The sequence below is a fragment of the Halichoeres trimaculatus genome, unplaced genomic scaffold, assembly GCF_033239565.1.
Source record: "Halichoeres trimaculatus isolate MK-OKI-2021-1 unplaced genomic scaffold, fHalTri1.1 fHalTri1_scaffold_21, whole genome shotgun sequence".
Lineage (NCBI taxonomy): Eukaryota > Metazoa > Chordata > Actinopteri > Labriformes > Labridae > Halichoeres > Halichoeres trimaculatus.
In genome coordinates this window covers 14,342,235-14,355,826 of record NW_027437199.1, presented here as the reverse complement: position 1 = coordinate 14,355,826, position 13,592 = coordinate 14,342,235, and the positions used below count along the sequence as shown (strand labels likewise).

Below are 13,592 nucleotides of genomic sequence, written 5' to 3'. Positions count from 1 at the left end.
ATTCTCTAAAATGTCTATATAGCCAGCCTGATGCTGGTCACATAAAGAAAAGCAACTCTTTTATTCACCACTGAGATTTTAGTCCATAATGGTCACAGAAATTTAGCAAAACAAACAAACAAATGAAGCTCCATACCTTGCCACACTTTATGTACTAAAAATATTTTTTTAAAAAAAAATCTAGACTGCAATGTCAAAATCTACTTGAATGAAAATAAATGGGACATTTCAGCCAAATGAGCAAAAACATGTCTCATTAGTTTACGCGTGGGCGACATATTCCCATATTCCAGGTATTATCACTGCATAAACCGTTGTTTGCATAATTTCTGGGTGAAGAAGAAAAAGAAAAAGAAGAAGAAGAAAAAGAAGAAAGAGAAGAAAAAGAAGAAAGTTGATCAGGCCATAAAACTGAAAGTCAATAATGTCTCACATATAGGCACTCACTCATGTGCTGCACAAATAAAAAAATCTCAAATAATTTATCAAAACCTCTCTCTTTCCCCCATTGACTCTCCCCAAGCTTTAAAACTTGATGCAGTTTGAAGACAAAAATAATCACAGCTTTTTAAAAAACCTTATTATCTTTGCCTCGTGGAGGTGTTCATAAGTCATGTATTCACGCTTTCCTGAATGAAGTCCAGTCCCTAGACCTTTGAATCTGAACTTTTCAAAGTAATGACTCCAGTTTCCATCACCGTCTGCGCCAAACCCAAACACATTGACCTGGAAAAACATACAAAAAAAGGATTACATTGATTGTTATTGTTATCTGTTTGTGAGTCAGCTGAGGAAGTGATCATATCTCTATCCAAAAGTTGGGATGTGGATTTTAGAGCCTGCTCTCCACAAACCAAATGTCCTTTTTATATTGGATCCTGATCCCCAATCATGCAACAGCAGCAGAGCAAGTAAGAGAAAGGGTTTTGTCACACCCTGTTACTAACCATATAATATTTCCCTGCATTGCAGATTAACAAATTGTCAAAAGTATATACAGTAGGTTGCAGTGATACAGGTTACCCTTAAATGAAAAATTAAATAAAATATTTTGGTTTATCAATATGTTTAAATTGTTAAGTTGTCTCTATGGCTTTTTTTAATCGATGCCAAGCTAACATTAATTTCTTTTATTTGCATAAGCATACAAAAACAGTTCACCTTTAAACCTACCTCATCACAAATGACCAAGCTGAGGATCACAGTCATGAAGCCAGTGGACCCGTACCCGCCCTTCTTGCCTAGCCACACATCATAAACGTATTTCATGAAGGCTGGACTGAGGTATGTCACCTTCTACAAATCAGAGTTACACTTTAAGTTTCACTTGAAAAATAAATTCTGTAATAAATGCACAACACCAGTTTACATTGAGAATACTTACCACACCCTGGCTTATTCTCTTGTTAGCATTCCTGGAGGAGGGAAAATGAAGCATCAAAGTGTTTAAAAGTTCATCATCAAAAGTTTACTATTGCAACACCTCAGAGATTACAAAGACTGATAAATCCTGCAAAGTACTTGCTGGGTGAATAAAAGTAAAAGGAGGCTGCTAAAAGTTTAATAAAGGTTGATCAATTATTTGTTTTCTTAAAGAGACTGTAGAGATGATCTGTTTGAATTGCAGTGACACCTTTTCACCTGGAGTTGGACACAGGTTATATGCAGTCATTAACCCTTTCATATCCAGAATATTAGCAATAACCTGGTTGGGTACGCCCATGTAGATATAACTTTTTTTTTTTCTAAACCTGAAAATTACCCTAGGGTTATTCTTTTTTCTACCCTGAGTATTTAGTCATGGAAATGGCTACCAGGGCATCCCCATCCACAGGAACATTCATTTTTGATCCTTTCGCAATAAATCTTGGTCTTTTGAGTACAGAAAGTCTGCCGTGCTGCTGCTGCTGTTGTTGTTGCTGTTGCTATGGATACAGTGACCCAAAATGATGTGCATTGCGTGATGATGTTCTCCATGCATCAAGATGTCGTCTGTGAGATACCATGTAAATAGGAATAACCCTGTTTGCTCACACAAGTAAAAGGGTTGTTACAAATGTTTCAGAAACTGGAATATTGACCTTCACCTGAGACTTCATGTAAAGGTAGAGACTTTTGTGATGACGTGACTCCCAACAACTTAAACTCACTCTTCATTTCACTGATAGACTCTTAAGTTTGAACAGACCACTTCAGAAAATGCTGTGTGTGGGTTGGAATGTACATTATCATGAACAGTTGTGCCTGTGTTTTAGCTTTTAGCTTGTGCTCTATCACTCTCCTGTTTAGCTTTCTTTATAATTGGGAAGCTAAGAAGTGGCATTTAGGAATAATCTATAACGGGGCTGATAGTCTCATTTTAAATTGTGGATTACAATCAGGCATATATCTAGAATGGACGCTTCAAGATCACTTAGAAGGTCCTCACAGTCACTTTAAGTAAATTTTTGCACAAATCAAAAGCTTTTTGAATCAGCTCAACACAACATGATGCACTTAAAACAACACAACAGACATGTTCAAAAACTGTTAATTTTCCAGTCAAATTTTTCATCACTCAAAGATCGATGACACTGAAAGCATGATCCCAACAGCTTAACTGCCCTTTTCATCACATGAGGACAATAAAGCCATGCTAGCTGGCTGCCAACAGGACCAATGTGCAACTTTGGCAGCTGTCCTTCAGTGTTTCAGTGAAGAGTGGTATGTTGTTTACATTTCAGATGTTTTACATTTGATTGATTTGCTTGAATGAAGACTGGGGATTAGAGTTTACAATGGAGCAGTCGAAGCAGAACTTGGTGTCTATGCCCTGACTGCCGCACTGACTTAAGCCGCGTTTCCACCAAGCAGTCCGGGTCGGTTCGTCTCGGTACGGTGCGCTTTTAGCAGCGTTTCCACAGACTCATCCCGGGACGGATCCCTAAAAACCGAGACGAGCCATCCCACTTTTTTGGGACCCTTTCGTATGGGTGCCAGACTGAACCGATCCGCTCTCGGGAGGTGGAGCAACACACAGCAGACGGTTGATTGGTCAAAAGAATCGTCACTCACCCCGACAGCGGCTGCATTTCTCCTGGCGGCTCACAGACTTCTCTGAAACAAAGCTTGATTGCACTTTGTAACAGAGAGTTACATAAAAATCACAGAGAGGATGAAATGCTGCATGTCTTCCATCCGTGCTCTTTGTTTACTGTGTCGCGTTTTCTTCTTTGTTGGATTTAATCGCGGGGTAAGCTGCTACGGCGTCGCGCTATTGTTTAACAGGTGTGGCTTCCGGCATGGGGCTTACACTCCGCCTACCACGAGAGGGCACAGTTTGCTGTGGAAACGCAAACGGGATGAGACTTTACTGTCCCAAACTGTCCCAAACCGTACTGAACCGACCCGTACTGCTTGGTGGAAAGCAGCTTTAGCCTCAGGGGACTGCAAAGCTTTAATGCTTCACCCTTACTGTACTCATTCATGTCGTGTGAGGACATCCAACAACTTTACTTCAACCATTAATCTTGCTTTATAGTGCACTTGCTGGTCATTCAATGACAAATAAGTATACAGATAATGTTGAAATATAACTCACTCTGGATTCATGACTTTACGAAGCCACTCATAATCCCGTATTTTGTATGGAAAAAACAAAAGATGAGTGGTGTTATCCACCTGAGTGGCACTCTCCGGATACATTACTCGATGAGTTGTTTTTGTCCCAACATCCGTTTCATAGCCTTTAGTAATGCCTCTATTCATTCTAGATGAAACAAGGGAAAATAAGTTATGAAAAACAATAAAACCTCATTTTTAAGGTAAATATTTGAATTGAATGCTGCATTGTTGGATTACCTTATCACAACATCATGAAAGTCAATTAGACGCCCGTAGCGTGATCCAAGCAAGTGACCAGAGTTACCCACCACGGCACAAGTCCTGCAGCTGTCAGTACTGGGTTTAAAAACTTCCAGAGTGGGTGGGATCATCTGAAATGTCTTTTCCACTGTCATCTTGTAGTAAGTGAAGTTCTCTTTCGAACCCTGTATGGGCTAAATGGAGGGAAAATATTATGTGTTATTATCAATCCCATCCACATCAGTGAACTACAGGTGACATAATAGTTATCTTCAGTCAGCTTTATATACTGTCACTGTGTATGTCGATCATAAATCAGTGATTACAGCTTGGTTTGTGTATTGCAGTTCCGCTTTCACTCACAGCTTCATAAATCTATTAAAATTTAACCTCTGTGAGAATTATGCAGCACATGAATTTTTTTCTTATCTGCCAGGACTGTGTCAGTGTGAGAGGAGGATCACGGTGCACTGCAATAAGAAATGTTTGTTTTTGTTTCACTCAAACTGATAACAGCATAGCAAGGGAGGGAGAATGTTCTTTATGACCAAGCCTTAGTCTAAAGATATGGAGTCTTTGCTAAAGTGTGAGAAAATGTAATCCTCGATTAAGCTCATTGCTTGCCTAAGACACACTCAAAACCACTTAATCCACCCCAAAATCAACATGGTTACAGTCTGGTTCCAATGGATAAATAAATGAAAATAGTTGAATTAAAGCCACAAGCAGCAAATATGGGGCCCTCACCTCCATGCACCCATCAGTGATCATGTTTTAAATTTGGTAAGATAGCGACTGCATGTGAAAGATACGATTATGGATTTCCAGAGGGCAGTGCTTCTGCAGTGGCAGAGAACTGAGCTTATAGATGTCTTAAGAGGTGAACCTTGATCGTGTATGTGAAATTTGAAGCAGGTTGGTCCTTTTTTTTAAATGAGCTACCATAACTTCTTAGCTCATGGTGAGACACCAGAGTTTGATGCAATGCCATAGATACACCCTTTAACTACAGGAAATGACCTGTTCAGTGATACTTTCTGAAGGTCAGAAAGGCGTTTTTGAGGATGATAGAAATTATTATGTTGATAAAAGGAGAATTTTTTAATCACAAATTAAAAATATGTAACTTCCTGTTGTCAGTAGGGGGTACCATAGTTCAAGGTAGGAAAAAAAGCATATAGATGCACTCAGGTTGTGACATTGAAGGTTAATATGTTTCCTTTTTGGTCCAGATCCAACATTGTACAAGAGAATTATCAACGTTTGCATGCTGGCCCCCAAAAATTGTTAACCCTGGTCGTTGTTTGTGGTCATGCCCATAGATTTACGAAAAACCCTTAAATAGCTTTTTTGTTGCTTTTGTGTCTGATATACATATATTAAATTAGAAGATGACTGGGAAAAAAACAATGAAACTATGGGTCAAGTTCATCCAAATGTGCACCCTTTGAATCATCAAAATCCTACATTGGACTAAATATTCCAAAATTCCTGTTTATGTTGCCCCTTGTGGATATGAAACTAACTTGACTTGTGTGAACCCTGTAGTTGTCCATGGAGAGGCTTATGGCTTTTCTCTTTGCCTCATTGACAGTGGGCTTCAAAGCTGTGTATCAGAAACAGATGGGTTTTGTTGATGAGAAGTTTGTGTTTACCTTCCACCACTTGAAAACTTCCTCAGACACTGTGTCGATTCTTGAAAAGAAAGGTTTCGGAGACTCATTGATCATCTTGCCAAACAACGAATCAACATCTTTCGGACATTCACCGCTGAACTCCTCAATTTGAAAGCTGCGGAGGGTCATCGACATTGAGTACAGGGACAGCCCACCAATGGAAATGATACATACTTGGTAAAAAAGAAATCCAGTTTTTAGTTTTCTCAGTAAGAAAGGCATCTTGGTATCATGAAGCCCCTGTGTGAAAAACAGAGAAGATCTGTAGTTACAAAATGTTACAGCAAAAAACAAACAAAAAAAAACATTTATTATGGTGGTAATTCTGAGAGTACTACAGTGTTTTCCTTAAGTACAACTTACTTTTTGAATCTTCACTGAAGTAGAGGCAAAGTTTACCAGTTTGAAAATGTAATGAGTTAAAAGTAAAATTTCTTTTAAAAAACTTCTTAAAGTGCTGAGTGCTTGTTTTTAAATCAGGGGGTATGGCGAGGTGAAGCACAAAGATCTAAGTAAAAAATGACCCCCACAAAAATGTTAGATCATATAATTCACTCATTCATTCATTTTCTACCAGGTGTCCTGTTCAGGGGCAGCTGGAGCTTATCACAGCTGTCTTAAGGTGAGAGGCTGTCTATCTGGAGATATACAGGTCAGTCAATCACAGGGTTGTCACAGACACAGACAACCTTCCACACACACACAAACACACCAACAAGCAATTTAGAATCACCATTGAACCTTGTGATAATGTTTCTGGAACCTAGGAGGAAGCTGGAGCACCCATAAAAAACCAGCACATGCACTTTAGCAGAAACAGTATTTTCCTCTCCCCCTCTACAATAAATCCTCTGATAACTGTCTGACTGATGTCGCCCAACTAGCTGCAGTCACACTGCTGATAGACAGCTTGTCCCCTTTCTTCTGTTAAATTATTTTACCTCAGTTTCTATTGCCATGTACAACGTATTACAGCACAATACTTCCAACAATAAATACTGAAATAACGTCATTGCCAATGTCAGCTTTATTTATAAAGCACATTTAAAAGGGCTGGTGGCCTACCTAAGTGCTTTACCATTAAAAGGCAGAAAACAAACAATACAAACAATAAAACAATATAGACATAAAAAGACTCAATAAAAGTGGCTATCCTTCGCCAAAAGCCAAAGCGAACAAGCGTGTCTTTAGAAGAGTTTTTAAAGTGGAGAGGCTTTTTACAGTCCATACAGGTAAACATAGTGCATTACACAGAGTGAGAGCCACAACTTCAACTGTACATACAATCCATAGGACAACCCAAGATCCAAAATGTTTGTTTTTTTTATTTATTATTTTTTTTGTTTGTCTTTTAATGCGCCAGCTCTGAAACAGACTGAGTGAGATTAAAGAGTTGAAAAGACTGAGAAAGTCTCTGACCGGGGGTCTAGTCTCTCAGCAGACATGCATGCACATTGAAATCAACAAATAAAAAGTGATCATGTTTAAGAGAAGTAAATACTAGTTTTAAAAACTACTCGAAAAGTATAAGTAGACAAAAAGAAAAAGCTATTCAACTACAGGAACTTGAGTAAATGTAATCAGTTACTTTAACCCTTGGAAGTTCCAGAGAAGCGTCCATATAACACTACTAAAATAATGAATCTTAAACCGACATGAAACAGGAGAAAGGTTTGGGGACTCAAAGATACCAGAGCACATAATTGAATCTGCAGCTGCAGTTACTACCCTCACAGATATATCGCAGCATGTATTTGCTTTTAGCAAAATCAAACAAGTAACGAGACAGGCTTTGCTGTGGTCAACAAAGAAAACCAATGAAAGGATTTCATCAACAGCTGCAGGCCTAATTCTGTTTTATACACTGAACATGGCCCGAAAGAAAACAGACCATAAATGAGAGATTTTTGTTTGGTTTATTCACTATACCTTACATGGGAATTGTTAATTTTATTGGAAAACGTTTGACTCAACAGGAAGGCTGAATTCAGATAAAATTTCTTTAAGTTTTAGCTTTACTTAACTGTTTAATTAAATATCAGATAGCACAGGGCCTCTTTCTAATTTATGAACATGTCCTTTTTGTTTTTTATTTATTTATTTTTCATGGTTTCTTGTTCCTGAATAATATCAACTGATAAAATGTATTTTAAAGTGATCCACAATTTAGAAAAGTCAACAGACGCCACACTTGCCAGCAAGACTGAGTCAGAGATCAGACAAAACCAATTCTTTGCCAGGTTTTAGTTCAACACACTCAATAAATTCTCTGTAAAAACTGTGCACCATCTGAAAATCAAAAATGTTTAGAAGTCAATAGAAATACAATTTATTGTAGATTTGTAATATTTTTTCCTCTTACCTGGAGAGACAAAAAACAGATTGGTAAGGCGATGTGACGGTTAATGATTGTGTGCAAGATTACCAGACATCCACAGCAGGTGGAGCAAATGTAGATGGGCTGGCTCATCTGCTGCTGTTTTACTGTCATTTGCATGACAGACTTTGATCAACCTCAGCTGTTTAACCCTTTGTGCACCAGTAAAAGAGGTTCCCTGGAAAATTTTCAGCAGAGCTTACACTTACACTAATATGAGTGTTTTGGTTTCACCCTCTTAAAACAAACTAAATTCATGGTTGAGGTGGCCCTGGCTGCAGTCAACCATTGCTCGGCATGTTTACTGTTTCGCCTGGCCGCTTCTCATTGTATGGGCTGAGCTGACTGGCATCCAGTGTGGGTAGTTCATCTACAAAAAATACAAGACGAACACCAAACTGGAATTCAGCATGAAAGTTTCCTCCTTCCCTTTCTGTCTTTTATGATCCTAACACCTTGTGTTTTTATGGCTCTTATTTGCATTTACATTTTTTTTTATTTCATTTTGTTTGTTTGATTAATGTTCTTCTTTAGTTTTACTGTGCAGCATTTGGGTAAACTTTAAAATGTGCTACATAAATAGAGTGGATTGAATTGGATTGAATTGGATTGAATTGCGTAGTTCTGCATGTGGTTTGTCTAAGTGATACAGCCATATTTACCTGTTGCATGTCTACAGGTTTAAATGCAGAGCAAACATGACTCAAATCAAATGGCTTGTTTTGTGATAGTTCTAAAGGCTACAGCAGAGAAGAAAGACGATTCTCCACCTGAGCACCTGTGGCCATGTCTTCAGCCCATACTGAAGCTTTTGAAATTGAAGAATGACGGGTGTTATTTTAAAGGTCCACCCTGTTTACGGCTCACCAGCTTCATTGTGGCTGGGATAAAACATTGTCAAACAAAAGAAAATATGTTTATATGAACCTGAATGTTTGTTTTATTTCAGGTGGTTTCATTTTGGACTAACTTATCTGAGCTTGTATTACGCTGCTTTCTGTTTTTAATCCACAGTCTACTTTTAGGGGTTTTCCTCTTGTTTGAGTACTGTAAAAATAATATAAATAAATAAATAAATAAATAAATTAATTAATTAATAATAACAATAATGATAATAAGTCTAAAGGGGTTACCTCAACTACACTGTTTTCATCTTGTCAGTTACCAAAAGTGTAAAAAATAAACCTCTTGGTTCAAGTGAGTTCAATTTAACTGAAGATTATTTGGGAAGTTATATCAGTCTTATCAGTACTATACCTTAAAAAAAAAGAAAGACAAAGATATACACAGCTGAAATTTATTTTACAGTAGGTAATGGCACCTGACTGGCGTCATAAAATAACATGCCCTCTTTACAAACAACTGCTGCACGATGACCAGCTGTTTTAAGCTCCTGTATTATATTTGCTTTGGGAAATTGAAAGTGTTTATGCTCAGTTGAGACATACGACCTTTACGAGCTTTGTGCCAAAGTGAAAAACTTACCTTCTATAGTCACCCCTTCCAGTGTATTCCTTAAGGTGAGGACCCCTTTGGCCACTAACAAAAATAACTGAAGAGTAGACACCACATATTAATTTCAGAGCGCTGAGACAACAAAGAACCACACGGCACTCATTCTTACATTTTTACAGAAAGAAAGGGTATTTTTTCAAGTATCTAATAATGTATGGTATACAGTATCTTAAAATGGATTACAGTCACTAATAATACCAGAATTGTGCAGAATTTGTGCAGAGTATCTGCTCTGTCTTTCGTCTCAGTTCATGAGGAAATAGGTTGTTCTTAAATTAGCAAGCAGCATTGAACGGGCCCTCACACCCACTCAACCATCCAGACCTCTGGTGGGCGTTGCATGTGGAGCATGAGCCGCCTTCGCCATGTTGGTAGATGAGGCCAGGTTGCAACAGCAAGCATACATGTAAATTTAATCATCCAGTACATTGCAGTACTACTTATAACCAGTAGGTTTGGCTTTGACTTTTATAACGTTACCATTTGCAGGAATGCTGATGATAGATCATTAAATAATCAGTTTGATTTACACCACAAAACTTGAAATCTTATCAAGTGTTTTTGTCTTATTTTCAGTAGAAAATGCTTTTTTAGACCCAATATTAGCCACATTCACCTGACCAGGCCAGAAAAAAAAAAAGTTATTTAGAGACAAAAAGGAGGTCTGATGTTCTTGGAACAAGTAAAAAAGTCTGCCAATGGAACAAGAGAAAAGTTACTTGTATCAAGACATTATTCCAGTTTCAAGCAATTTTTTCTTATTCCAATTGGCAGATTTTTTTTACTTGTTACAAGCAATTCAGACCTCATTTTTGTTTTTTAAATAACTTTAAACAAGACAATATTTCGGACTGAAAAGTTGAATGTGCCTTATATTGAGTATAAAATGAAAATTTGACAAAAAATACTGATTTCTGTTGTTTTGCAGTGTAAAGCACGTTAAAAGCACGCCAAACATCACCTAGAGTTCATCTCCCTGATGTGGGCATAGTGTCCTCTGCCATATGAAAGTCCTTTCAGTACCTTTGTAACTGATCCGGAGCATCAGTTTCAAGCAGTGGCAATTGCTCTAAGACTGCAAGGGAAGCTGAGCTTCCCCTAAAATGTCCCTAAAAAAAGTGGTGATATGTTCTGCTGTGTGTACATTTTATTGACAAAATATGAGCTAGAATTCCTTCATCTTTTGTTCAGAATCAGCTACCTATCATAGGTAACTGGCTCCACCTCCTTCTCATTCATCCCTGCAGTGTCTCAGAGCTTTAACACAGTCGGATGCTGAGCGTAGAGTGGGTTGTTCCACTATGGAAACTGGACGGTCATTGGATAAACGCTGGGCTTTGTCCCACCGTCTCTGTCCCAGCGTCTCTGGGGGTCTATGAGGCAGTGGGCTGGCCTGGACGCCGGGCTTCTGCGTGATGATTGGATGATCTGTCTGAGGACAATACCCTTTTCGATTGACAGTGAAATGAGCCAGTCAGCCATCTTGAAGTATAACCCTCCACCGGAGCATCATCTGAGTTTTATAGTCAGTTGTTTTGCTGATCCGGAGGCTTTATCGATCCCCAGCAAGTTTACCTTTTAAAAACTTATTCCAGCTCCAGCTGCTAGACCCAAAGAACTACAAACTCTGTCCATCTCTTTCTCTTTATACATCCCTTGATCCCCCTATCTAAGCCCAACACTTTCAGGTCAATGTCTGTCTTACATGAGTCTGATTCTAATTGAGATTTTTGCTAGTTATCAGAAAGTTTTAACTTGCTAAAAGTTTAAAAGTCTCTAAAGAAGACTGAGATAAGAATCCTTATCTTGTTATGATGCTGCTCTTTGTTGATATCATCACATTAGCAGGTCTACGCCCATTTATGTTGTTGTCCCTAGATGTTGTCCAGAGACATTTCTTGAATATCAGTCGAAACTCATCTGGTTTCACATTAGCCTGTGCCAGGCTGCGTACCACTCATAACACAAATGATTTCTTCACCTAGTCTTACTGGCCAAACCACTCTATTCTTACCATTCCTATCACTCTTCAGATCCTGTTGATTTCTCTGACTAATCCCTGTGTTCTGCTCACCTTGTTTCTACCTCTGGGCTCCACCTCTTCTCATCAGATGCTAGGCCAAGCCCTCAGCTGCTTTAAAAAGCAATGTTTTATTTGTCCATCTAACGTTTCAGGTGTGTATTAAACACACATATTGTAAAGCAGCCTTTCATGCACATGAAATAAGAGGCTACAGCTTATCCCAAGCCAGGTTTTTTTGTTGTTGATGATGTTTTAAGATAGAAAGTGCAAGCATACACTATGTCTCACCACACAGTGTTATCGGCTTTTAAAAACTAAGTGTTAAATTTTTCCTACCTTTATCCGGCTTGTGGGTTTCATGAAAAGACAAATGCCTCTTGCCCTCTGCCAAAAACCCGGATCTGGCTCGCCACTATGTGGAAGATCTTCCTGAAAATTATTGGTTAAATAAATACTTGAACTGCAGTCAAGATTCTGCTTTGCAGCCTCTTGTGTGTTTGTTAAAGAGACAATACACAGTTCACATCTCTGAATAATCCTGGACAGACTCCTCCTCATTCTTTTCCTCTACTCTTATAACCTTTCAACCACGTCATTGTCTGTTTCTCCCAAATATCGCTACAGTGATGAACCATGGCCAAATCATGAACAATCTCTCACTTCTCTCATATTTCCTGTCAAAAACATCTTTACAACTGGAACACTCATGTTGTGCCAAGTTTTATCCTTTGGAAATCAGATTTCTAGAATAATAGACCCGTGAACCCTTCTCAATATTATCTCAGGGCAGGCTGACTGTGGATATCTGATTTCTGGGTATTCAGACTTGCGAATCTGTCACGACACCATCCCAGCCTTAACCCTTTAAGCCCTGGCTTCTCTGCTATAAAAATGACATAGCAAAATAGGGAAGAGGATATATTTTCATCTACAAGGTCAGTTTGAATCATTCTGGTTTCATAAAGGGAACGCTTGTGAAATTTGTGTCAGTATTGGTATTTATGTCACTGGCTCACTGCTTCGTTTTATGCCTTTTGTTGCGAAACAATCTCAAAGTCCCTCATTTTGTGGGACCTTTGGGTTTGAGGCGTTAAAGTTTTTTAGATTACAGAAAGGGCAGTAGTGTGCAGAACTTTGGGCCAAAGGGACATGAGGATGAATCTGATGGAGCAGTGTCAGTGGTTGTCAGTGAAGCTCATGAAGCAGTTCAGGAGAAGGGTCACGTTTACCAGGCACTCACCAGAAAACATGGAGAAGTCTTGAACATGGAAGGCTCCACCAGAGCAACCAACAATAACTCCATGAGTTCATGGGATTTTTTAGGCAGCTTTTCAGAACACTGAGGTGGCCAGTTCTTGTAAGTCTAGCAAAACCTCATAGCCATGTTTTTTCATAACTGCAGATACTGAAAAAGTGTCGAAATGCAGTTAAACATATTTCTCTTAATCTGACAGAAGTACAAAATCACTGATTAAATTACTGCATTTCTTTGTTAGAAGGAGAAGTTTTATCTCCTTTCCTCTCCTGCTTCTTTTTAAAAGGTTGAGCATGCAGACACTGCTCTGCATCATTGAAAACCACATGTTGACCTTTCTGGATGGAGGACTCCAGCCTTTTTAGAGAGATGAAAAAATGTAGTGGAGTCACTTTAATGACGAGGATAAAGCAAACCACAGTCAAACACACTTCAACCAAATAAACACTGGATAAAAACAGTGTAACTAAGAGAGGCTGTCAACAAAGAGTGAAGTACCAAAGTTAGAATATGGTTTGTTTTTTTTAAAAATATCATTTTGGGATTTTTTTTTAACCTTCATTGAGCCTGTCAGACAAATGTTCCTCAATGTTTCAGATCCCTGAGTCGAAGGATTGTAAACTAGCAAAACTGAGATTAGTAGATAAATTCCCTCCAGCAGAATGACAGATTTCTTTAGACTTGGAAAATTGATTTTTATTTATAGAATTTTTGATCATATCTTTATAACTTTTAAACTCCTTTAAACTTAATTATGAAACTCTTCCTGTGGTAATAGTTGAAGTCTGACCAACAGAAGGACATGAGAGGAGACTTTTATGAGAAGAAACAGTGATACTATTCATGTACAGCTTGTGTCTTTTCTGCTTTTTATCAAGTAACTGATGCAATGTAAAATGTAAT

The 13,592-nt window shown here is 38.4% G+C and overlaps 1 protein-coding gene across 1 annotated transcript; it reads right to left on the bottom strand.

Moving 5' to 3' along the window:
- Window positions 1-558: 558 nt before the first annotated feature.
- On the bottom strand, window positions 559-7,938 carry LOC141810936 (CMP-N-acetylneuraminate-beta-galactosamide-alpha-2,3-sialyltransferase 1-like). Its single transcript, XM_074698799.1, has 7 exons — window positions 7,882-7,938; window positions 5,499-5,759; window positions 3,841-4,037; window positions 3,581-3,748; window positions 1,385-1,415; window positions 1,174-1,296; window positions 559-726 (listed from the first exon to the last, which is right to left on the bottom strand). Exons 2-7 carry the CDS (start codon window positions 5,739-5,741, stop codon window positions 559-561), a joined length of 930 nt encoding a protein of 309 aa, XP_074554900.1. The 5' UTR covers window positions 5,742-5,759; window positions 7,882-7,938.
- Between the last annotated feature and the right edge of the window lie 5,654 nt (window positions 7,939-13,592).